The sequence below is a fragment of the Temnothorax curvispinosus genome, unplaced genomic scaffold, assembly GCF_003070985.1.
Source record: "Temnothorax curvispinosus isolate PA1 unplaced genomic scaffold, ASM307098v1 QBEX01013138.1, whole genome shotgun sequence".
Taxonomy (NCBI): Eukaryota; Metazoa; Arthropoda; class Insecta; order Hymenoptera; family Formicidae; genus Temnothorax; species Temnothorax curvispinosus.
Window position 1 is genome coordinate 1,643,116 of NW_020222918.1, and position 27,570 is coordinate 1,670,685.

General features: G+C 32.6%; 3 protein-coding genes across 6 annotated transcripts in view; 2 read left to right on the forward strand and 1 right to left on the reverse strand.

Annotated features, from left to right (window-relative positions):
- LOC112463255 (late embryogenesis abundant protein, group 3-like) overlaps window positions 1-27,570 on the reverse strand; it is a 65,519-nt gene that overhangs the window by 4,461 nt on the left and 33,488 nt on the right. The window contains exons 1-2 of one of the 4 annotated variants that reach the window (XM_025029531.1): window positions 4,673-4,720; window positions 1,275-1,447 (exon numbers count right to left, since the gene is read on the reverse strand). The exons of 2 other annotated variants lie outside the window; for them this stretch is intronic. The gene's annotated coding sequence lies outside the window, so the exon portion shown is untranslated. Of the gene's footprint in view, window positions 1-1,274; window positions 1,448-4,672; window positions 4,756-27,570 lie in introns of those variants that run through there. One more of the 4 variants, XM_025029532.1, reaches the window with a different exon arrangement.
- LOC112463379 lies at window positions 2,458-4,943 on the forward strand. Its single transcript, XM_025029788.1, has 5 exons — window positions 2,458-2,485; window positions 2,573-2,631; window positions 3,147-3,317; window positions 3,758-3,961; window positions 4,644-4,943. The coding sequence occupies exons 1-5, from the start codon at window positions 2,458-2,460 to the stop codon at window positions 4,941-4,943; spliced, it is 762 nt and encodes a 253-aa protein (XP_024885556.1).
- On the forward strand, window positions 16,718-26,810 carry LOC112463380. The gene is made up of 9 exons (XM_025029789.1): window positions 16,718-16,831; window positions 18,136-18,333; window positions 18,696-19,073; window positions 19,192-19,458; window positions 20,688-20,793; window positions 23,279-23,397; window positions 24,482-24,718; window positions 26,367-26,509; window positions 26,671-26,810. The coding sequence occupies exons 1-9, from the start codon at window positions 16,751-16,753 to the stop codon at window positions 26,756-26,758; spliced, it is 1,617 nt and encodes a 538-aa protein (XP_024885557.1). The 5' UTR covers window positions 16,718-16,750; the 3' UTR covers window positions 26,759-26,810.

Sequence of the window (27,570 nt, forward strand, 5' to 3'; positions counted from 1 at the left end):
TGTGTGTGTGTGTGTGTGTGTGTGTGTGTGTGTGTGTGTGTGTGTGTTATTTTATAGTTCTTTTATTTAATCTACAGAGTAACATTTTATCTGTTAAAATAATGAAAGGATAAAATAATTACGTAAAAAATTAAATAAAAAATTTGGCATTATAATTGAATCCTCTTCTAAATATAATTAAATAATTAATCATTAGTAACAGATTTATTATTGATAGTCTTATTTATTACATTAATGATTAATACAACAATAATTACATTGGTATGAGTTGTTTGTATGAAAAGTTGAATACGAGAAAAAACAAACGACGTCAATAATGCATACAATCGACCTAGAAACTGTCTTGTCCTAACAATTCGAAAATTATTTCGGATAAAGAAAGGAAGAAAAAGAATATTTGATTTAATTTTGTAACAAAACGTGTAAATTATTACAGACAATATAATTACCGAAGAAAATTGAAAACTAATAACGCGAGCACTCCTTCTCCTCTCAATGCAGCTAGTAAAGATGAACATAGATCAACTTTTTTTATCATGTCCACAATTTATAACTATCTAGCTGCGTATAATAATATATTTGGTTAATTGAGCTGCTTGCTCGCCTAGTTAATAATAATTGATATATAAATACATCATAAAAATTTCAAAAATATATAAAGAAATCATGTTTTGTAATTTATCGGATAAAAGGCAATTTTGCAAGATTAATTCTAATTAAAGATATAAAAAAGAGAAGAAAATTTAGAGAAAATGTAAGAAACGTAAGAAAACGAACGTTAATGTAGGAAAATGAAAGAAGAAAGTGTCAATTACGTGACAAAAATATTTTTTATCAAAATTTAAAGAGATATGCTAAAATTTACTATACATTTCTCGAACTGAATTAGAGACGGAATGTAGCTTATGGCACGAAGAAGGTGAAAGAAAACATTTTTCATACAGATAGCTAAAATATGCTATGTGCGAACACGCGGAATACATTATAATTGTCTGTATTAAACAGTCTGTGCATACGTATTTTGATTATACAAGCAAGTCTGAGAAAGTATCTCCTTGATTACGAAAGGAATTTAAAATAAACCTTTATTATAAACATATAAAAAATATACATTATTTATTATATTTAAAAATTAAGAAAAGACTGTATGTGATACTATGAATTTTTAAAAAATTACTTTTGCAATAATATTTATTTCGAGTTTTATGTTATTTTCGAGCAAACGCAGAAAGAGATTTCTTGAGAGTAATAGTGAAGAGAATTTCTATACTTACTCTTGACAGTCGTGCCAGTCAAGCGTTTAGAGAATAGGAGCTGTCCTTGCTCGAAGAAGGAGTTGAGAACTGATACCAGTTACTCGTTCATCGGAGCTCTTATAGCTCCTGTCTGAAGCTAATCCAGCTAATCTATAGTCACGGAAGGGATTGCAGACGTTCAAAATAGCGCCCTGTTAATATTTGTTTCCGCCTATTATGTTACATTCTTCATATTTCTCTCTCTCTCTCTCTCTCTCTCTCATTCCTTCATTGATCCAAGAGAAAAAAACTTCAATTTCCAATTAATTAATTTTTGTTTATTATCATGACGAATATTACACTGTATGCTTAGAGTAAAAGACTACATTCAATACAATTAAAAAAACAAGTTTGATATCATATTAATATGTTATTTAGGATCCACATAACAAATTGGTGAATAGGAATGATATTTTAATGTTATTTTGTTTAAAGTTTTATCTAAAAAAGAGATTTAATTGATTGACGTATATTGACATTATTTAAATAAAATTATTGAAAAAAAAGATATTTTTATACCTTCATTTTTCCGTTCTCCCAAGACGCATACATATTTATGCATACAATTCCTTGCAATCAATAAAAACATCATAAATCACGCGCGCGAATTTATGTATATATGTGTGCGTTTCTGAAGAATTCATTGAAATTTAGACTTCTTATGATTTTCTACAATTGCGAAACATTATTGTAGCTTATTTGTAGAAAATAGATTGCGTGGTTAGATATCGATTTCTATCTGCGCGATTCCTTGTGGGATTAAGGAAGTGTTGATTACATAAAAGTGTAAAAAGAGTACAAATTATGCGAATTTTCTCTTTCAAAAATACTTGATAGAAGTAAACGCTCAAAAATATCGGCCAAGTACGCGATGATACTTTGGAAAAAATACATATAATTTTTGAGACATTTTAAAATTGTATTAAATTTTATTTTTGAGTGTTTACTTCTATCAAGTATGTATGTATGTATGTACATACATACATATAAAAACACTAAGAATATAACATATATAACTTCACATAACAATATCATCAAATTATCGAAAAAAAAGCGCTAATCGTTTATCCGTTTTCGTCATCAAATCAAAACATATGGTGCGACTTTATGTCGCATTTTAAAATGATTTTTTGATGAGTACGACGTGCATTTACTCATTATAATGAATATTTCTCATGTCCTTTACATCAGTGAGTGCGAGCTATATAACTAATTATTGACATCATTTTACACTGAACAATTGACATTTCTATTCTAACCAAAATGCCGTTTTCCAGTCATAGTGATGTTCGCAATATCCGATTGTGGACGGATTCATAAAGCCTCGATTAGTGCGGTAAGTTAATACATTTTTTTATTTGTTAAAAGTTTCTATATAATATTATATAATTCTATATAACATCAATCAGATTTGAATAATTTCAACTTTTCAATAACATCGTAATATTATTGATGCTCTATCATTGCATTTGATGTTATGGGAATATACAATTGATAATTGAGTCTTGATATTTCTGTTTCTTGATTAAAAATGATACATATCATTGAACTGTGTAAACTACATACTGTTGAACTGTGTCCTCCCTCTCCCTCTCTCTCTCTCTCTCTCTTATTCTTTTTATTTTCTATTTATTTTCTATTTCAATGATAATGATAATGATAATAATAATAATAGATGATGATGATGATGATGATGATGATAATAATAATAATAATAACGATAGCAGAATAATTAATATCGAAACTCGAATGAAAATTACAATTAATATTTTAATACAAGCATTTATTGTTAAAATACTGATACAGAAGACACGTCGATTATGATAGTATTGTTTTTCGAAAAAATTATAGAATCAAAGAGACACGCGTCATGCTGAAGGCACAAACTGTCATGACAGTTTACCGAATACTTTACAGAAGAAAACTGTTGAAAAAACAAGCAATATCGCGCAGAAAGCAGCGCAGGAAGCAAAGGCCGCGTCCGAAGCGCAGAATATCGCTGGTCAGCAAGCAGCGCGTCAAGTACCTAATTTTATTATATATGTCATTATTCAAAAAGATGTTTTGCTAAGATGTCGAACGACAGTGGTGACGTCTCGAAAATATTTCATTCACAATGCATTTTGCTCCTGTGATATTTCCCAGATACGAGACAATTTATTAAAAAATTAAGAAAACTAAGAGAATTAATCTTACTTTTTCAAATTTTCTTTTTCGTTTAATTCCGTTCGTTTAATATTTGTCAGATCTGCATCTGTGTGCGTGCGTGCGTACGTGCGTGTACGGATATTATCTGATAAAACTTAAAACGCGTAAAATTGTCGTGGAATTAGCGGTATGCGAGCGATTTGCGCGAGCGTTTGTTAATTACATTTGTGCACGTGTGTTAAGATTGGTATTTTGTTAAAGAAATGCGCTACGTGTATATAAATATATTATATGTGTGTATATACACGTAATAGGTGAAGGCTCAACTGGCGGAGAAGGCGGTTCAAGCTGCGAAAGCTGCTGAGGTGGCCTTATCGGGTAAGGAAGCGATGGTCGAACAACTGCAAGAGGAAGTGAAGGAGGCACGATCGGTAGTTCGAGAAGAAACATCTTCTCTGCAACAAGCGCAGGTTAACGTGAACGCTGCGGTTCAAGCGGCACGGCAATCACAAGATCAGGTATACGATAGGTAAAAAACAAGACATACAAAATACAGGTCACAATACGAGTTAAATGCGAATAATATCTATGTAACATCGGCAGGATAAACGGTGACATTTTGCACTTTATCCTAACTTTTACATTGTTTAGTTAGATCACATACGATTTAATTGTAAGCCTTGATTTATGGATCTATTATTTATATTTAAACACTTTTTGCGGCTTTACACTTTGACATTGGACTTGTGTAGTTGTTCATTTTTTCCTCCCTTAATTTCCTTAATTTCTTTATATTCTCTTCTTAGTTCTTCACCTATCGTTGATTAACACTTACAATTACGTGAAACTGATGGAAACTAGTATACACATATACACGTACAACTGACTATATCGGTCATCATCGGCAGATCGTCGGCCTAATATTAGTTTGTGTATTATAAATATTACCGCTATATTTCGAACTACGCGTCAATTGCTACCCGGTTTTACAATTTAATGTGACCTTCTGCCACAGCTGAGAACCATTAACTCGAATGTGATTAAATTGCGATCTTAATAATCAGTTTAATTGTTATGTTAACAAGCATCGTGTCAAACCCTTCATTATTGTAAAGAAATTTATTATGCACAATTATGCTCAATTCTATAAAACGTTGATCTGGTGCAGCTTGAAGCGCTAACAATTTTCTGAAAATGCAGCTGAAGACATTGACGAATGCAGTACGTACAGCCAAATCAAATGCGGCGAACGCGCAGGCGGTCGCTAGCGGAGCACAGAGATCGCTGCGAGAGAAAGAGGAACTGCTAGAAGCGGCCAAGAGACGAGTGGACGAGCTATCGAATCAATTGCAAAGCGCTCGGCAAGATCTCGCGAACACGAATCGCGCAGCTGCCAAAGCCAACGCTGCTGCACACGAGGCGAAGGCGAATGCCGCTAGGAACAAAAGAAGATTGGCACATCTCAGAAAGATGCGTGCGACGCGTTTAGGTCAGGTGTAGCGCGAGTATTCTCTTGAGATACACGCGCCACGTCGCACATCGAGATTATCAAATCATATATCAATTGTTCTCTCGCGAGATTAAAAGTAAAAATTAACTAATGAAGCCGTTAACTGAGCAAAGATTGATACAAAATTCTTCGTACGTTTTCAAAAATAATAATAGTAATACGCCAACAATATGTGATATTGCCAATATATATATGTAATATAAGAGTAATCTGATTAATCTCTCTGCTTTCGTTCTTTATTTAATATTCTTGATAAGTACTTCCCCCTCCCCCATCCCGCGTATGTTTTGAGGATACAGAATATACTTCGTAAGGTGCAAATTCCTTAATTAGCAATTCCATTAATAAATATTTACACGTAAATACATTGTGATAGTATATAATACTCGCAATTCATGCGACATAGCGAATGTAAATATCATGACATTTTTAACACTGCGCGGACACCATGGACCATGGGTCCGTGGGCACAGTCGAGTTTTCATTTATATGATTCCCAATAGCTTCAGCTTCAGCGCTTGCGAAGCGAATTGCAACAGTGGCCGGCCTATGTAAGTATAGAAATCACTTTTTGAAACCTTAAAAATGATAGATGAATTTTTATAGATTTTTTGTATCACAAAAACGCGCTTTCAAAAACCCTTTAGACTTAAACCAGAGGGAGGTGTCCGGGTGAGTAGGTACTCCAAAAACACGGAGTGTTAATTCCGCGCAGAGTTAATTATCTGTGCGGAAGTTTATACATATATAATTTGTGGAAAAAAGAACTTTTTTTGCGGCAGATAAATATTATATATTTCAAATCAAAATACAATAATATTTCTCATGTATATTCGTAAATAACTATAAATTCAGTGAACGCGTACGTTAATGATGATATTATAATTAAATGCCAAACCAAACACACAAAATTAACAAAACCAGTGACATCGCCGAAGAAGTCGTCGCCGCGCAGAAAGTTAAAACCGTCTATATGAGGATCGAATTGTGTCTCGATGAAAAACAGCCAGTCAGATATATAGTGCTAAAGTAGAATTATTCAATGGAAAAAAATGTCAATACACTATAATTTTTATTACAAAATTATGTAATATTGTATACATGCTGACATTTACATTGAAATCATGATACACAATATGTAGTTCACAAACTGAAGCGGGCGTCACGCTTCGGTTATCGCTTGCCTTTCTAGAACGCCGCAAATACATCCCGTCCGTACCTTTGTTCGCATGTTGTAATGTGTCACGAACGCAATGGAGTTGCGTACTCGTTATCTAATTTGAAAATAAGTGCAGGAAAGAAAATGTACTTGAATTATCGATGCTCGTACTTTGATCTCGATAACGAGTTATATTTTTTTAATTACGCAATTTTTCTCACGCATGGCAAAAAGACTTTCTCTTTGAATCCTTGATTTGTAAATCCTTGATTTATTATTTAGTTTTTTCATAACTCGGCCGTCATATCGGTCGCTCGTTAATTCGTATTTTTATTATATCCAAGAAGATTGGTATACTACATAGACAATTAAATACGTCAACTTTTTAAAACTGTTTTAGGATTTGAAGGCAAAAAGCTTCTCTTAAGATAAGGCTTCTACTGACTCGATTGCCAAGTCCACGTTGACATAGAGTTCCTCTTGGCAAAATTGTGAACTACAAGGCGTGAAAAATGACGTTAACAAGCTAAATTATTCTTGCAACGTACAGCGCCATTTTAAATAAATAAATAAATCTAAGTACAGCGCCATTTTTCCTTTCAATGTAGTGTTTTTATATTTAAAATAATTGTTATAATGTTAAAATATACCAAAGACTCCCATTTTGTTATACTTTAAAAAATCAAAGCAAATATTTATTTTAATTTGGCACCTTGTTTTCATCCTTGATTAGATACAATTCAATTCGACATATACGAGTTATTTAGAAATTATCCAAACAAAAGAGAAATTTTCGGCATATTTTACAAGTCTATTCTATCTATTCTAGATTACAAATGCTATTTTATTGAAAAACAGCCTTATTTTAATGTACGTTGCAAGAATTTTCATGATATATTTTCTCATTTCTGACGTCATCAATCCAAAATAGCTGCAGTGAGTGAACAGAAGCCTTGCAGACATTCTTACTGCGTTGTCTCATGAGATTTAATCGCAAGATGTTATCGAAAGCTAAACCAGCAAACACCAATTAACATGCAACTTACATGCAAGTTATAATTTACTACTCAACAATATGTAAATGTAATACAACACACATGCAATGTGTGTAGCTGTTATTACGACAAATTCGATATTGTTGTCAATATTTAAACAATCATTTATAATTTTGAATATGGCACGGAATCGAGCCAGTGGAGAAAATGGACAGTCCATTTTCCTTCGGAATTTGCGTGGCGGCTCTCGGAAATTTGTTATTTTGTTCTTTTGACGCACTTAATATGTAAGTTCTCACGATGTACTTGCGATATGTCTCCCACTTTTTTATAATTTATATTTGACATACTTATATTGACAATTTGTTCGTTCTAGCGTGGCGTTTGCATGATGTGGTTTGGGCGCAACGTCTTGCGACACATGATATTATTGCGTAATTATGTATAATCTCACTTGAGAAGGACCCAATCGGGGTCGAAACGTTGTGAGACGAATGAATAAATAGAAATTGGCCAGTTGGGTCGCTTAATCTCGATTATTATATCTACGCACTGGCGGATCCAATAATTTATTCCATTGTATTTATAATTTCTAAAAATACGCACGCACATCTGTAAAATGTAATAACAGTAATTTCAATAGTCATTAATAAACTAAAAAGAAATAAGAAAACTAATAAGAAGGAAGAAAGAAGATTGCAAATTACAATGCAGCACATATATAGCTGTTGTTTATTCTCCATTTAAGTCGAAATTGTTTAAGTTTCATTAATGAGATTAGATTTGATCCCGGATAAAAGGTTGATTTTTCTCGGGTCGCAACCTTTCTCACGTTAAGGAAATACTTTCACTTGAAATCCTTCGATTATACTTAAACGTGGTATTGTTACGCGATATTATCATGCGGATACTCTTTGTAGTCTGCAAGGCCAATTCGTTGTCCAAGGCATTCGTAAATAAATAATCTGGTAACGTGTAATATTTTTTTAATGCACCAAATATGCCATGCACGGCCCATTACCTTGGGCGGTTAACACCAACTGTATAATGATAGGCAATTAAGTTATAGGGCGTCAGCCACGTCAGGCAATAAGAAACGCGACCAATATGAATTAATTCTGATTGAATTTGATAAACAACCTATAATTAAATTTTCGTAAATAGAATACGGAAAAAATTTAGTTATTCAAAATTGTAAGTTAAATAATCTATTTTGTTAGAGAGAGAGAGAGAGAGAGAGAGAGAGAGAGAGAGAGAGAGAGAGAGGAGAAGGGGGGAGGAGAGTTGTTTATTTGATTATAATAAATGTAAATTTAATTTAAGTTTAAGTAAATTTCTAATGACCACGCGCGCGCATACACACACGCACGCACGTCTAATAGATGTGTGAATTAATTAATTGCAATTGCACGAAATAAATCGATTGACATAGGCATAGTGTCAGATATATGCATTACCTGGAAACGTTATTCTGAAAATTAGTTCCGTCTATGCGGCCAGTCACTTCGTTGCTATTCAAAGCCATTCACCGCACCCGAGAATATTTAACGATGCCTGAGCAATGATAAGCGCGCGGGCACGGACACGAATATATACCTAATAATCAGTTTAATCATAGATTCTATATTCTTATAATGCAAACGTATTATATGCTGATTATATACACGTACTATCGGTAGGTATGTTATCAATTTTATCATTCTATTATACATAAGGAGTCATTCGTTTTGCATTTCCTTTAATTACATCACGTTCTCTGCCAAATTTGAAATTATTAATCCTTATTTATAAAAATTTCTATTAGACATCATCCGGTATATCACTTCTTTCAAATAAATTTAATTTTAAAAAATTGTTAGATTAGAAAAAATGTTTAAAATTTTTTATAAAATTTTATGTTAAAAGTTATTATTAGAAAAAATATAGCATTTAATAGAACTCAATTAAAATTTTTACCAATGAAAAAGTTGATTCGAGAATATATTGAAAAATATCGCGCACATGGCTTTGGAAAACTTTAAGGCTGTGCAATACCGTATTGTGAAAAAATCACTCTTTAAGTCCCGAACTTTTCCCGATAATGGTCAAAAGTTGATTCAATGTTTATCCCTTAGGTATATACCAATATGTTAAATGTAGCTTAAGTAAAGGTGATACACTAACTGTCATCTAAAAGAAGGATTTTTCTTTGAAATACGGAAAAACTGATGTTGCCAATGTTGCTGAACACGCGGCAAAATAGGCGCGGCGGTAGGTAAAACTACCGCAGAAGGTGTAATGTATAGAGAAAACTCGATATAAGAAGGAGAAATTGCTCGAGGAAGCAAAAAGAATGGAGTTGACGAGCTGCAAAAGCGTGTGCGGGACCACCACAAATAAACTGACGAAAACGAAAAAGATTGGCACGACATGGATTCATCTATTATATTTATTTCTTTACTCCAAGATATTTTTAATAAACATATTATAGCAAATAACACAATAAGGAATAAAGAAAACAAATATCTACTGTATAAGTACTATTTCACAATAAGTGAAGTTTAAGAATAATTAATCAGTTTTGTATTTGTGCGAATATATTTTCCATCTTTAGATATATTATAAAGTATTATAGATTTGATATTTTCCATCTTTAAATATATTATAAAGTATTATTTTAGATAATATATAAAGCATAATTTATTCTCCATGATCAGCATATAACATATTAAAAATTTTAATTTTAAATATACATGCAATAGTGAGGATTTCCACGTTTCAGAGTAATTTCTTTTAAATAAATTAACATGCAAATTGCAAATTATTAATTTCAGCCGATATTATACATTATTTTACCTACAGTCGGAAATTATAATCCTCTTACAGTGATCGATTTGTGCTAGTATTTATTTATGACGAGATGGAGACATGTGCATGTTCCTACATAAACTGCTGTAAAACCCTAGTTTTTAGTTTTGATAATTGAAAATTTAAAAAATTATAACTAAAAACGTCTGTTAAAAAAAAACGAAAATAATTATAATCGCTATAATTTTTTAAATTTTCAATATTTTTTCATGATTCTAGTTTAGACGATAGCCACACTCAAGTAGATTAAGAATCCTTTTGCTTTTTTGTTACAGATAACTACAACGGCTGCAATCGTAATCACCGTTTTTTCGCGGCGCTCCAAAAAAATGGCTGGCACGGGCTTTAATAACAAATATAAAATTTTGAAAAAATTTGTATGCAGAAAATTACATTCTATTCATTAAATTTATTTTGTTAATAACTTTTTAATAAACAATGAGCGACAACTAAAACCCTTTGAAGAATATATGTGAAGGACAACATCATTGGAGAGGTGCCTCATCCCCTAAACAGGAGTTTTACCAATTTTAACATTTAAGAAAATGAAACAAAATGACATTAATAAGCGACTTCATATATACTTAATGCTAAATCCAATAAGCAATGTACATACATATAGTGTATACAGAGCAACACGGACGTGCATTTTTCTTTTATCTAAAACGACAATATACTACATCTTTGTAAGACAGAAGATGAAATCGTTACATCTATGGAAAAAAGATCTTACTCGTACCTCTTCCTCTCTCTATTTCCTTTCCTGATCTACATATATATTTGAACTTGGTGCATTGTGTTGTGTAATTATAAATCAAAATTTTATATGACACTGCAGTACTATCCATGCGCGTAATTTGTTTATTTATACTGATATGGATCATATTATAAAATAAACTATTGTATTACACGCTATACCTACATATGATACAATGCGTTATGTATTATTCGTGCATTATATCATATACGCATTACGTATATATATGTTTAAGGAGGAACAGACGAACAAATTATTATTTATGTTTATTATTAATGAAGGCTTATAATTTTACCATTATCAGTTGTTGTTGTTGATAAATAATTGATAAAAACTTTACAATATCTTAAATATTATGCCGCTGGATTTTGCAACAAAAACATGATAACGAGATGATCTAACGATTGTCGCGGCTTGGATCATCTTAATCTCAATTAATCGCATATGACGCATATCTCAATCGGAAAGGACAATAATAGTAATAATAAAAAGAAGTAATAGTAAGAAAGAAAAAGAGACAGAGAGTCGACTATCCCGATCGTCTAGTGAAAGTGCTTGAAACACAATTCACGTGTGCGCTTCAACCTCCCCGAGTATATCACGAGGCGAACTCTTACCAACAGGCTCAGTATCATCTTCACCATCCTTCAACTTCCTCTGACCCGGTCTTTACGTAGTTTAATATACCGATTGCCTTGCGGTGTGCATTTTAAAGATATACTTTTTAGTCAGAACAGCAAAAGAAATTTAATTCTCTTCAAAATATTCTTTAGTAACCTTGTTCACAGACAAGGTGTACAAGGTGCGAATCTTTGAAGAGTATGTGTTTTATTTAAATGTAAAAAGTTGGGAGAAAACTTATCATAAACTTCCAAGGTATGCATTATCTTCATTATTCTATATCTATTATTGTCTTTTCGTCGTTTATAACAAATACCTTTTTCGAAAAGTTTATAAGAGATGTAATATAAATATTAAAATTAATTAATGCACATTACTTTTGTATCATATATACATATGCCTATATAATCTCGCGCGCAATGCACAATTAAATTATTTTAAGTACAAGATTATTAAAAAATTACTAGTTAAAAATATATATGTTGTTTCTATATTATATAGACTTATGAATTAGATCAAATTGGATCAAAATCATTATCTCATCGGTTGTTTTATATAGTAAAATTATGTAATTGCTTTCGCAAGGACATCACTACGCCGACAAATTTATCATTAATCTTCCTTTAAAGTCTTTGTGATCTTATGTTGTAGAGAAATGTTAGAGAAACTTTCTTCTCTTCTCTTATGCCTACAGAAAATATCTTTTTCGTGCAATTTTTCACGTCAAAATTTTTGGAGCTTTCGATCATTAACATCAAAAAATAAGAATTTTACTATTCTATTTTTTCTCGTAACGTCTCTTTTTGTTTTTTTTCTTCTTCCTTTTCTTCTCTACTTTTTTCTCAATGAGAATCGACACTTTTCTCTTCTCTATTAAGATTCATAATTTTGCACAAGAATGTAAAATTTTATAACAATATAAATAACGTTTTTTGATAACGCATAAGTTTTCGAGAAGCTGTGGCGTACCAAACGAGTTATAAAATGTTATATAAGGTGCAGTGCATTTGTGTACGCGGTCAAAATAACTGTTGAACGTAAATTCTTGGTAAAAAAAAATAGACAAATATTAGTGGCAAATAAATATAATGAAAAACTTTCGCAGATACAATTCTCTCAACGTAATTTCTCTCAAAATGAGATAGAATTGAATTTATTGGTACGAAAGCCGAACTAATATAAGTCGTTCAACGATTGTTGATAAATTGCATGATTAATGTACTCGATCATTTCCCTCGGCGATTTCATTTATTGTTTGCCACGAGTTAACATTTCATTATCGCGATCCCGAGACTCCAGTCGGTGCTCAATTAGAGACTGTGGTAATTAGAGGTTAAAACAACTTTTCTCAACTATTTTTTTTCCACGCGTAAAGCAGATTCAATCACGAATATGTGCTCATAGCCTAATAGTTGCGGTAATCGAGCGATTGCTTTTAATTACGTTTATGCTTGTGAGTTAACTTAATTCATTGTTATTGTCATGCACCGTCATTGTATCAATTATAACAAAATGTCACAATTATGACCAAGGGAAGATGAATGCGGAAACGTAGGAAACGTTTGCTTATGAGCGCTGTTCGACGAATATATATATGGTTCATGCTCGTGATACATTTTAATTATAAAATATATTAATATTATTTCCACTTATATTATTTTATAAAATAAAATATTTTATTTCAATAATGATGTAGAAAATAGGCTCGTAAATCAATTTGTTTTCTTTACTTACGTGTTCTAATATTATCTTTCGCATCTGTTTTCAATTTTGAGATTGCATGAGATTGATTTCTAAGAATCAAATAGCTATCAAAATTATTAAGTTGTAATTCTTTCTCATATTTCGAGCTATCGATCGAGAAGCGCAATTTCCGCGATCTCGTGCTACGTTACAGCAATGATACTCGCATCAATGATATAGTAAAGGTTAAGGGTAATCCTTGCTTAATGTGACTCACACTTTGGGCTAAAATGTGTTTTAGCCCAAAAACTATAACATGCGTAAAACTATAATATAAAATTATATGATTCGATCGAACGCTCGCAATAATAGCGCATTGAAGGTGTATAAATTATATAAATTTTACACCTATAACTTGGAACTCTATTGCAATAATGGAAAGGCTTAAAATATCCTGAATGTCTTACTGTGTCGAATGCAAAAGCGATTTCTGTCGTTAGCAATGTCGAGTTACATATTATACTGTTCGATGATGACTCGGAAGGTAGGCATTCGATTGTAGCGTAGGACTAATCCAGAGAGGAATTTCGAAAGAGAAGCTCAAAAGTGTTGTAAACTCGTATGTAAAAAAAAAGCGAAAAAATTGACAGAGATTCATCAAAATGATATTAGCGTGATTTTAATTTCACAATTATGTATTTTAGAACGTAGTACATATAACATATATATAGTTTCTGCTAGCTATTGGTTGTTGGTTGCGCGAATGGTTGCCCGCGTGTCATCGGGAGATGTAAAGTAGGTACTTGAAATCTATTGCAAAGCATGAAGAGTAACGTAACATCCTGCATGATTCTTCGACTTTCTTTGATTACGTGGCGCATCTATCTACAGATGTGCTCTATAGTGGCAACTTTAGGTTCGCGTAAAATCTCGATCGCGAGAAAGCGAAAGTTCGCGGAGAATCTAAGCGATACGGACATCCGGATGGATGATCTAACGCGAGCGCGAATTGATGATCACCCGATGGAATTACGCTCGTGTGAAAGGATATTTGAGCTTGCTTTTACTTGAGACCACGGTAATAAAGAAGGACATCAAAACATGTTAAATAATTGTACATTGCGCAAGAAGCGAAATTTCAGCTAAAAGGTGCTGTTCAAGCTTAACTCGAAATTTAAAAAGTCCACAAAAGATGATTATAATGCATCAAATAAAGTTTTATAGCTTTATTTGAAAAAATCGTAAAATAATCATCGATTGTATGTAAAGTGGAATATTCGACAGCGCCGCCGTTTTTCAAAGAGACGAACTAAGAAAGATGCGCTGTACGAGTAAAAGTATCATGACATATTGCAGTGTAGCAAGAAGAAAGGTAAACTCGATTCCGAACAAGCCCACTCGACCATGACAGATTAAACCGCATCAAAATTAAATCTGTCCGTATAAGAACATTCTCAATAGCGAGGTCGTTTGTTCGCCATTCGAAAATTAGTCTGAAGTCATCTCGTATAGAAAGTGGATCCTTTCATTTCCTTTCATTGTAATTGCCACTATGACCATCGATTATATCTACACAGTATTTTGCAGTTAATAAGTAACTGTTATTTTTGCGTAGTTCGATATTATTATATTTTTAAACGTTATATTTGAACGATATGATACGATTTCGATATTTATTACTATACTAGCAATACTTCTGTTTCTGTTTCTAAACTGATTCCTTTTCGTTCATTTAATTTTGACGTCTTATGAACTGTAATGCTTTTATCAGATCAAAAATTAATGAACATATTTTATTTTGCTATTAAAAATAATAGCTATATACGGAAACCGGAAGAATTATGATATAGAATTATGATATATACACTGAGAAAAAAATGTCGTTAATTTGACTAAACTCGTTTAGTTGTAGTGATTTGTTTAATGCAAATATTAATATATTTAAATCAAATATACGTGAGTAATATTAAGAAATTCTGAATTTATTTCAATATAATATTTTTTGAATTAACAAATGTTAGCTTGACAGCCCGTGACCGCTGCATTTAGTTAAATCAAATAATATTTCTTTGAATCAACGATTTTTTTTTCTCAGTGTATTAATTTTGCACACACACACACACACACACACACACACACACACACACACATCATAGATGGTATAATAAAATTTAAGTATATCTAAATTCGCTGAATATTTGCCGAAGACTTTTTAAAGTAAAATAGTGTAAAATTAATAGAGAATGTTTCCAGCGTATTAATCTCTTTCCCGTATATCCCATGTATGTACACTCACTCTTCGTTACGTAGCAGCGAGTCGAGATGAAGAAGATTGCGGCAACTTATATCTCAGAGACGTAATTAGAACAAGGCTAAAGGATAGCGGTGAGCGATCGTGCTATTGGTATGTAGGTGGCGGATACGCTGATTTCTAAATAGAACGTTTGAATCCCTCGTTCTATATGTTGACATCATAGATGGTTGGTTAGGCCGTTTTATAGTGCCAATTTTTAAACTTGGCATTTCAAACTTGAATTTGTTATTAAAAATTAGATTGACTAACGTAAATGTAAAATATTTTTTATATTTTAATTTTATTTTTTCTCGAGTAAATAAGTTGAGTACTGATTCTTTTGAGCTTAAGATGAATCTATATTATCAGTGATCACCGATCGAGGCGATCCTATGTCTAAATAATGCAATGTATGTTTTGATAAAACAGCAAAAATAAAAGGCTAAATTCTCATGAGGGGAAAAGGTTCTTGGATATGGTTCATTAAATTTACGTAAACCTGAGAACATGTTACGAGTGTGGGAATCGAGCTGTAAGTGTAACACAATACAGTTGCAAACAGGTTTACGCAAACATATATTATCTCACGCAATTTACATATATCTCGTAAAATGTGCGGGCATTTATTATTCGTAATTGAATAATCGAAGCGCAGCTTACATCTTTTTTCAATAATGATGTAAAAGTATATACGAAAACACGAAGCCTTCGCACGAGCATTGCTGCTAGAGTTTATCCATTAATCTAGCTGACCTAGCCTCCTCCATGCCAATCGTGCGTATCCGCATTACGCGGTGCACACGAGTTGCGTGTATTTTCACCCGGTTGGGAGAGAAGCGCCAAATATGTATGTACATACAGCTACAGATACTCACTAAAGTATGCACGCGCGGCAATCCCGTGCCGCGAAACGATAATCTCGGAGGCTTTTTCGCACATATATACATATATATGTGTACAACACCTTTCTCTACATATAGGTATGAGATGTCTTTTTTATAGCGCGCGTCAGTTTTCAGACAAATTTAGTATACACGTGATTGGTGAATGATGGAGTTAAAAATTGACGCTAATTGTTTATTTAATAAATTTTTATTTAATCATTATTTAATAAATTAAAGCGTCAATTTTTAACCCATAAACATTGTAGTGTTTTTAATTACCTACATTAAAAAAAAAAAACGTTTAAATCCGAGTAGTTTTAACCGGTTCCGAGATAAAAACCTAATTAATAGAAGCAAATTAGACCAAAAAAGTGCGTTATCTCGGAACCGGTTAAAACTACTCGGATTTGAACGTTTTGAACGGATTTGAACACACACACACACACATCTTTTACAAAGTACTCTTTATGTTTCAGATCAAAGCGAGAATCTGTTGAAAAGATGCGTTCGATGATATAACTGCGGACGGCAGATGAAACTAGTATAAGAGAAATCACTATGAAAATAAGCAGGCAAGGATATTGGTGTCGATTGTTATTGGCAACCGCGATCTTGTCAGGGCATGTTAATGCAGAAAAGGTTAAGTAATCGAGAATTGTAAGCGTAAGCGATCTTTTTCACAATCCCTCCCTCAACGCGCACGATGCGACGGACAAAAAATGTACGATATATCGTATTAGTCACAGATTGTTAGATCTTGTTGAAGGATGATGACTCGAAGACGTAACTGCGTATAATCGGTGAAAGTTTAGCGGGGAGAGATTATTAACGACAGCAACGTTTATATCTAAAAGAACACGCGTGTGCTTAGCCGTACGTACAAGCGCGCTCAATGTGTATTACTTTATTAAGTAATTGGTGATATTCTGAATTTAAATAAGATATAATTGACATTTTCCAAGGTGCGCAAGAGGCAGCAACAAAATCGATTGCATTGAAATGAACAATAAATCAATGATTGCCTTGGAGACCGGGGCTAGTTGGTACACTTTTTTTTAAAGTTTTTTTTTTACACATAACTAATAAATGGAATACAAGCCGCAAAAGAATTTTTTAATAGGCGCATGCTTATACAACACAAAAATTATTTTTTTAACCAAATAGTATAATTAATTATATTGTTGCACCAATAATAATTAATTATAAGGTGACGACATTTGTAACAACCAGCCCCATATACGAGTAAGTTGTTACAGTACTGGATTAAGTTGTGATTTTCAAAGTATAATATATTTAATAAAGAGAAATAACAACATGTAACAATATGTGTCATATTACACTTACATTGTTGAGTGCAAAATTATAATATAAATGTAATTTAACTGATGTTCTATATTGACTCGTTCTGATACGAAATAAGAGACGTTAACGGTGAAATCTTCATAAGATTAAAATATCTGTCGCTGTGTTATGCCGAAATTATGTGTTACATCGACGGAGTTGGTCAAAATTATAAGTAGAACAGCAGTAACAACCTGCCCCGACCTGCCATATTTAGATATTTTGATTATTGTTTAACCAAAAGAAATTTTTTAAGACATTAACATAACTGGAAGTTATTACGTTTAAAGTAAAGATTTTAAAGACAGTTAGAATTATGATATGATGACCAGATTTATAATTGTAACATTTAATACATCACTGATTTATTTTATTTTTGGCTATACAAAATTAAAAATATTTTCTGTTTGTGAAAATACGCTACTCAGCCTAAAGTAACTATAAATTGAAATATTATCGCAATGTTTTTGCGGAAATACTATATTTTTTATGCAATATTATCTTTTGTTACTTTTGCAATAATTGCCGTGTACACCTGCCCCATGTACCAACTAGCCCCGGTCTTCCCTACTGCGCTTAATCGCGAAAGATTGCCATTGCAGCAAAAGCGGCAGATTTTTCGAGAGCAAGTGCTACCAGCGTTGGGTGGCAAGATTCCAGAGGAAGCTTTTAGAACAGATCGGCTGGCGCTGAATCGGTTAAACAAGGAGGGTATTACCGTGCCGGACGGCGTCGTCTTGGATGCTCGGCACATCCACAAGCATCCTCATCCCAATCAAAGAATGCCGGAGATAATAAAGGCATGTTTTTGTGTGCATGAGCCATATCATAGACGGAATAACGTTTATAACGTTATTCAGGTCAGGGATATTTGGGGAAAGTATTACAAAAAGTTCAACAAAAAAAAATGCACAAAAACGAGAATAATCGTTTCCCGTAGTTTTTTGGAGCAATTTGACATACGGAATCGTATTCAGTGCCCATCAAAAAACTATTATATAAGAAACAATTATTCTCGTTCTTGAGCATTCTCTCGAAAAAAGTATTTTTTTCTTTATTTTTTATTGAACAGTGTTAGATTACTCTCCTAATTATTTTATATTATTGTTTCATTCAGTATACTTTATATCTAATGATTCATTGACTTTCATCTATAATCAAGGTCTATCTAACGTCGGACGGTCGATACGTACCGCCGGAAGGTCGACCTCACTATAATTACCCGAAAACCGTCGACACTACTTACATTATACGAAGACCATTTATGCACACGAATCACAAAACACCAAACAATTTTGAAAACGTCAAACTACGAAGCTATCCGAAGGCACAGAGCTACTCGAATTATGGACAGTTTGTGCCGATCGCACCACCCGTCGAACCAGGTGTTTACAAGCCTATTGCAGCGCCTTTCGTATTTCCGGCTGACAGAAACCTGTTTGATTTATCAAGCTGGAAGACGGGATATGAGTGGGACACCGTGTACGAACCGTTTGACGGTTACTTTGTTAACAATCTAGCACTCTTCGATTCACATCAGGTAATGTCTTACGATTATATTTCCTTATATATGGAATTTGTGAAATTTGTGCAATTTTATCCAGTGTGAGCAATAGTTACGTGTTGTTAAACTAACTCAGTCATATATCGTTTGCTAGATCATTACGGATTACCAAGGATTTCTCAATGAGTTCCATGGACGATCCTTGAGGCACGTGAAAAGTAGTGACAGAAATCAACAGCATCGCCAGGGTCGAAAGTATCAGGAATCGAAACTATCGTCCACGCTTCATCAGAAAATCAAATCGAATGCCGCCAAAGAATCTCAAGATTCTGCTTATACAAGTCTCACAAATATACCGGAAACCAATTTTTCTTGCCGTGGAAAAAAGGGAGTGTTCGCAGACGTCGAAACCAAATGCCAAGTAAAAACAGTTTCCTCTGTCCTTTCTTTGAATATTAATTATATCATTATTCCTGTGAAAGCGAAACGAAAACAAATGAAAAGCTACAATCTGGAAATTATCACGCTCAACCAAATTAGAAATATATATATATGTATGCACATACATATGTATAAATAGATAAAATCTTTTGTGACTCAAATTAGAGTGAAACTATGATTTGTGATGGATATATTGACGATGGGATTAAAAATAAGTGTACTTTTGCATTATTCAAAAACGAAACGTGAAGAAAAAAGAGAGAGAAACAATATCTTTGAATTTCGCATCTCTTTAATATATTTATAATTGAGTCGATACGTCTTTTTGCTATGTTAATATGTAATTGTAGTATGTACTTGATCTTTCTTGTAAATTTTATTGGAGCATCACGTTTCGCACGAATAAATCACTGGATCTTATCTTACAAGATATTCGATCTACGATGTCATGGAGCAATAACGTATTATTAATCGTATCGCGTCACGATGTTGTTTCCAACCCAACGAGTGATTTCAAAACTTTCGGGCGATGGCCGCGATGAGCAAAGTGTACGATTCATCCGGATTTCTACGTTCGGTGTAGGGTAATCTAGATCAACGTCGTCTATTATATGTTATAGTTATTAATTCTTTAACGAAACGGCTGACAGAATTGCGGCATACGTTGCAACATTTTGCGATTCTTCCTTCGCGTTGTTGTATTTGTGTCGATTTTCTCGCACGATATGAAAACTTTAAAGTACTTTGACCGAATGCTACCGTACGAATTCCATACATGTATAGACAAGGAAAATTCTGCGTAATCACATAAACAGATTAAACGATTACAACTTGTCAATTGTTTGATGTGATAAGCTTTTCTCATAAGCAAGTTGTAGCAATTATAAGAGAGCAAATATAATTATTAATTTCATTTTATCTATCCTTGCGATTGTAAGATTACAATTCAGTAAAATGCTTCAGAAGTAATAATGTTGTGAAACAGATGAATACACTAAGAAATAGTTTATAAATACAAATTGATAATAAATATATGATAATAAATTTTAACTCGGAATAATAAAGTTGCCAACCGCAGCACAAAGAATGATAAGATTGATAAATTTAAAAAATACGCGAGTGTCCTTTCCGGAAGCGACCTTACTTCATTAGATATAACAGCTATCTATGCATATATATCTTTTTCGTTTGATATTTATTTTTTTGCAGGTATTTCACAATTGCTCAGATTGGTCAAAAACATCCTCACTGTGTCCACCGGGAACTGCGTTTTGCGAGACAAACAACCGATGCGAGTGGTTCTATACCGTACAGTGCAAGAATTAATATATAAATTTAAAAAAAAAATTGAATTATTCTTGTATAAAGTTTATAAAAATAACAAGAGAATGCTTAACACATTATTTATTCCGAGTTATTTTGCGTTTATCCATAATCTGGCATCCAAATCAGCAAATTTAGATTAACGAGAAAGAAAGAAACTTTTATGCAAGCTTATATATATGTTTATATATTTAATTAGTATATTAGATATACCAATTCTAGAATACTTTTATTATCTAGGCTTTTGTAAGTACATAAATTTGTTATTCTTAAAATTGTTTTATTTATTAGAAATATAGTTTAAATCATCTACCTCTTTTCTTAGTTTAAAAGTGTATTTCTTCATGATTAGATGTATAAAGTAAGTTATTGTATATTTTATATGACAGCTAGTCTATCAAAATATTACATATAAATGACACATTTAGATTTCCTATGACACAATAGTCAATTTTCATGCGCTCGCACGTGTATGTGCATGTGTGTGTCCAGTTGTGTCAGAAATACATTTCTAAAATTTTATAATTGTTCTCATTTTTAATTATTTCTACAATAAATTATTGATTGCTGTTTTAAAAATTTTGTTAAAATTAAGTTTGAAATTGATTTAAAAGTCTGTGGAAATCGCAATTATTTCGGAATATGTGAATATTTTCAAAATGGGGAAATTGCGTACTGATAATTTTATATGTTTATTTGTAAAAGGATCAACGATATCTGACTGGTGATTTAATATTTTAATGATATCTGACGATATCTCTGACTGTTTATACGTATCTGTAGAGGGCGATAATCTTCGGTGACTATAATAGCGACTGCGCAAGGTAGTCGATGAGATAGATTTCTTCCTTTCTTTGCGTGCGATATAAGATATAAGACTATTATAAGATTACGAAAAAAAAATAAAAGATAAACTTTAAAAATTATTATGACGTGAATAAACTAAGACAATAACTACTGTAAAAATGTAAGCATAAAGCTTTATTATATAATGCAAATTTAAAAAAACAAATATATTTTAGATCTTAATTTACGTTATTTATTAGACAACATTAGCGTCATTTTTAATGATATTCATTGTAATTAGGAACATAATTGTTAGAGTTACATTACTAATTATTAGAATTGCAACGAGGCAGAAAGTTATAATTTGCAAAAAGAGAAGAGTCATGAAAACGAATTACTTACAGCGCTCAAATTCTTTGCGGACAGATGGTAAAAATTAGTAATGTGTGTACAAAACATAAAATAAAACATTCTCCAACTTTCTCTTGTTCTTCTTTATTATTGTTTTTTGAAGCTCTGAGTATAATTTGTACTATCAATTTTCCTTTGTTAAAAAATACAAATTATAGTGATTGACCACAGCTTTTTTACCATATATAATACCTACGCAACAATACCGAAACTGTAAAAAAGTAAATACATTCTACTCATAAAACATTTTTCAAAATTCAAATAGAGGTCTCCGGGCTGAAAATTTGAAAAATAAAATTCCCAGTGCTTCAGTAATTCATTTTTCAAGTCAAGTGCTAAACCTATACCGAAAACACAAAAAAATCATTGCGCTATACCTGATATCAATAGAAATATGAATGTAAAAATATATTCTCCTCTCAATCTAATAATGTCAAATCACATAAAATAATTTAAAAAAATACAAGACAGAAAAAAAATAAAAATAAATAAATAGTATAAACGTTGTTATATAATATGGCATAATTTTTAGATATATTTTTCATTTATTTTATGTTTACTTTTAATTTTTATTTTTATTTATTTATTTTATTTTTAAATAAATCTGATTGCTATTTTCATAGATAATATACGTTTCATTAACTATAATTGTTACATGCTATCCGTTAAAGTTCCCCAATTTATAATATTCCATTAAAAAAAAGTAATTCAATAATAAAAATAAGTAAAAATACAATTAAAAAATAGAAAATATTCGAATTTCTTCTTTACCTATAGATTAAAATTTCAAAATTGCTGTCTATAAATTTATCAAATTTATTGATAGCCATCGGTAGTCTCTTATTTCAAAAAAATTATTTTCGAAAAAAATGAAGAAAGTCTCTTAAAAAATCGAAGTTATTGGAATACGTAATTTTGTAATAAAAATATCAAGATTTTAATCGGTCCAAAATATAGAATTATTTATTTTCTTTCTTTTTTTGTGTCCTTTTTGTCGTCAACATCTTGTGTTGTTCCGAAAAGAAGAATCGCAAGACGAAACTTCTTTATATCTTATTCTGTGTTGTGCACCAAGTTACATCAATCTCGACACAATTCCACGATGTCGACAGCCTATAGTTTGACCAAATTTCTGTTTCATGATGTGCAATTAACCGACAATGACGCGTTTATCTCTTAGGGTGATAATGGAAGGGGCTCAACCTCTTGCTTACGTACGATTTAGACTTTCTCTTTCTCTATGTGACATAATGTCTCGTATACCTAGCACGGCCTCACAGCGGAAACTGGTCCAGTTTCGTTCATATTCAAACTCAGTGCGGTCATGTCGGGAAGTCGTAGTATCCTTGTCGTATTTCTGGTCGCCGCTATGGCAGCGCCCCATTCGACTATTGTACAGGTAAATCTCGGTTTTATTTGGCAAAAATAATTCTAAATTCTGAAAAAGTACTTGTTTTTATATATTTATACGTATATAACATGCCTAAAACTTTATACACATATTCTAAACTATATTTCATGGACGAACTGTCCCTAAAATATAGTTAGTCTTTTACTTGAATTATGTATTTTCCTTGCATTTTAGTTAAAAACAGTTGTGATATACATATAATACAGAGGATCGTAACTAGATTCCTAAGAATTGTATTATATTATTCCAGATACGCATTTTATGGAGAATTTTATTAGTAATTATTAATAAGTATTAGATAAGAACTGTATTCACTATGAGTGTTTTTTCTTATTGTTAGATCTGTCACTAACATACTGACAACGAACTGCTTCTCTCTCTTTTTCTAAATTTATGAAAATAAATTATCAAACCGTGAATATATCGATATTTTTTTCTGAAATATACGTGATTTGATTTTTTAAGCAATTGAAATCTCGTAGTAACACTAGTAAATTTTGTACATAACATAACACATATATGTCATTATTACTACAAGATTTCAATTGCTTGTCATATATATGTATATGACGTACACTTACAGTATTAGTTTACACACAGATGTGCTGTATTGTGCTATTTATCGTATTTATATTGAAATACGTTGATACATGAGCCCCCATTGATCTCTTGGAATTAAAGTAAGGCATCAAATTGATTTACTTTGTAATATAATAACAGCATGGAGAGATGATATAAAGAAACGTCCTTGGCTTTGAATAGATCAAGGCAACATTTCGCGAAGGTTCGTTACACTCTGTTGGACTCCAAACTTTTTCTAAACTGTGAAAGCGAGTTATGATCCGATAGCGGAAAGAGATTACTTCTTACATTAAAATTCCAAAAACGCCTGATCACCTATTACTTCATTTAAAGAGTCCCATATTTTATTAACGTTGATTAACTATGTATCTTTATGATTACTTCTAACAATCTATCTATCTATCTATCTAACAGACAAACTTGTTATTTAACGCTTCGTTTAATTTTTCCAACGATATCGGTAATAGATCGCTGTAAATTTTCATTGCAGGGACGAATAGTAGTGAACGATTATTACGACGAATATCAAAATTTCCAACCGGTAGTGGGTTTTCGGCAACCCATTGTCGTAAAAGAAGAATCGAAGAAAGATCAGGATTTGAGCAAGATTCCTGGAATCCCCGGAATAGATTATCCCATATATCACACAGTGCCGCCTACCAGCTTTTCCTGCGCACACGTTCCGATCGTACCAGGAATGTACGCAAACGTGGAAACCGGTTGTCAGGTACTTGATCATATTTCATTTACTTTTAATATTTCGCTTACTAACGCTGTTGCTAATATCGTTTTTATGAAAGTAATCAGAATTACTTTATATAATTATATATCTTAATACGAAAAGTTTTCGGTAATGGATGACAACAATTAAAAAAAATGATATAGACACGTGATGACTTGAATTAAGTTGATTATAAGCTGAAATACCCCCCGATGTTAAGAGCATATAATGTACATAACTCAAGCATACTCGTAACTTCAGAAACGCCGCGCCAGTACGGAGCCATTATTTAAGGAACGAATGACGCAAAAGTATGAAAAAATTAAAAACGTATTACGAGTATCAAGGATAATTAACGGCGAAAGCAGAAAAGCATAAAGGTAACGCGTTGTTCCATGTACGATTGATTTTGAGTAAAAAAAATACATTATCTCTATATATATATTTGCATTTTATTTGTATAAAATTGGTAGACGTGGATGTGCCTGGCATTTTTCGAAATGTGATGACGATATTCGAAACGAAATGAATAATTTAACAAAATTGTATAAACGTTAGAGGTAATCGCATCGATGGCATTGACGCCGACGCGCGACGTGACGCGACATCAAGCTATATAATAATATACATATTTCTAAATTGATGTTTTCTCTCCACGCGCGGTATTACGCTTTCTGTCGCGTGTCACGTTCTGTCGTACAAGACCGATGCGAGCGGAGCTGTGCTCAGAGAACAAGGTAAAATCATTCCAGTGCACAGTGATTTCGAGCGCGCATGCTGCGCTCATGCGCGCTCGAGCCGCGCGCGGTCAAAGTAGAGCGGATTTATTATGTAAGAGAACGGGCTGGCATTATTAAAACCTCAAGGCAACGCGGGAATAAGAACCGATCTCGCCTTAGTGAAAGACGAAAGACAAACTCTGCAAGAGAACAGTCTTGGCAAATTGTTATCGTAATTGAGCTTGACTCAGCCTCTCTCGCGGTGTGTCGAGATACGCCGAATGTTATAACTTTGCAATTCTCGCTCTCTTCGACAATCTTCATATAATTTCGAAAAAGCTATCTCTTCTCTCGAATTACATTCTCTCTGACATTCGCATTCGCGAAATCAACCTGAGTGGTTTATGGCGATGATTGTCGTGAAAATAACATGCAACAATACAAGATATTGCTGATTCTTTCACGAACAATAAAACGCACTGACATAAATGACGTTACGTGACTCAAATGCTCCGTCATGCATCGCAACTTGATTTCCAGAGCGCGCGCTAAACTTTCCTTTTCAAGAATGTCATTCGCTTCCTTTGTATTTCCTTAAACCTGACTTCTATCCTACCGTTTCACGTCACTCCTATTATTTTCAGTAAACTTGCACAACATGTTTCGCATTAATTCCTTAATTACGATGTTTATGTAACAGAAAAGCATCATATTAGCCTTATTCGACCAGCTTGCACCAGTTGCGCGACTTTCTTCATCCTTTCTTCATTATTAATGTACAAATTTCCATTTCTCAAAATACTTGTTATAATTAAATAGATTCCGCATAAGACTAATCTATGCGAAACATGTTGTATATATGTCGTTTAATCGTTTTAGTGTTTGTGCATATATATGTATATGTAATATATGATAATATATTAATATTGTTACAGGCATATCACGTTTGCCACGACGGGCGTGAGGGGCATCAGGGTGCCAGCTTTTTATGCACCAATGGAACGCTCTTTAATCAACACGAATTTGCATGCGACTGGTGGTACAATGTTAATTGCGCCAATGCACCATCCCTTTATAGGTAAAGTTTCTTTCGGATAATCTCAACAGAGATGCCGTCACAGAATATGTGAAAACATTTTGTAACAATTTTTTAATGGCTTGTTAACTCATCAAATGTATATAATATTCTTCGGCTTAAATCCTTGTGTTTGGCAATCTACTAGTTACTTACGTTCGCAGGGTAAACGCAGATCCATTAAAGAATCCATATGTACCGAAGGAGACAAAGGACGCGATTCGAAAAAGATTGAAGATCGTCGTACTTTAAATGTATGTAATTAGCTGTGTATAGCTGATAAATTTGATTTACGACTACACACAAACACACACACATTTACACTCTCAAATAAGCTTTATTTATAATATTGCTCGCGTGTCTCTTGTCAAGATTAGTAATAAAAAGAAAAACAGTTAATATACAAGTATTAATTTTTTATTTCCAATCAACAGAATGCAAGTCATTATTTCTCCACATAGAACGATAAATTTCCTAAATTTAATCCTCAATTTTCCATCGTTTAGCTCATAAATTTACATCCCTATCAATGGAGATAGCATTCAGTCAATTACATTCATCGACAAATAAAGGCGAGTATTAAAAGTATTGAGTGAAAGGCATGGAGAGAGTACATATGGGGTATCCTAAGGGAAGTACGTCGTGAGTGAGCGAGAGAAATTGACACGTGGGATTAATGTCTTTTCTCCTTTTCACACAAAATCACACCTCCTTCTGATTGTATGTATCTCTAATTTTGACATGTGTTTGTGTACGCTATATAAAATATAATAATCCAATGAAAAGAGTCAATATGACGCGATAAGATCTAGCAAATAAAAACTATAGAAAAGTGCAAATAAAACTGAAACGCTGAAGCTAATACGTATTTACGGTGCGGAGTGCGAAATGATTAATATAATATAATTTTACCAGAAAAATTATAAAACATCTGGTATATCTGGTAATCTGAATTGAACACCGCAATGCAATCTTTTGTTGCATTCACTTATAATTAGATATATTGTCGATATGCATTTAATGATTTAATTATCGTACTGCATCTCGTGAAATCTCGGCAGGGA

Bases quoted from the DNA above. Each gene is read 5' to 3' on its own strand.
- LOC112463379 (XM_025029788.1), top strand. From the start codon at position 2,458: ATGAATATTTCTCATGTCCTTTACATCA. The intron at 2,632-3,146 runs GTAAGTTAATAC...AAAAAATTATAG, and splicing joins ATAAAGCCTCGATTAGTGCG to AATCAAAGAGACACGCGTCA. The intron at 3,318-3,757 runs GTACCTAATTTT...TACACGTAATAG, and splicing joins GTCAGCAAGCAGCGCGTCAA to GTGAAGGCTCAACTGGCGGA.
- LOC112463380 (XM_025029789.1), top strand. From the start codon at position 16,751: ATGAAAATAAGCAGGCAAGGATATTGGTGTCGATTGTTATTGGCAACC. The intron at 18,334-18,695 runs GCATGTTTTTGT...TCTATAATCAAG, and splicing joins GAATGCCGGAGATAATAAAG to GTCTATCTAACGTCGGACGG. The intron at 23,398-24,481 runs GTAAATCTCGGT...TTTTCATTGCAG, and splicing joins CCCATTCGACTATTGTACAG to GGACGAATAGTAGTGAACGA.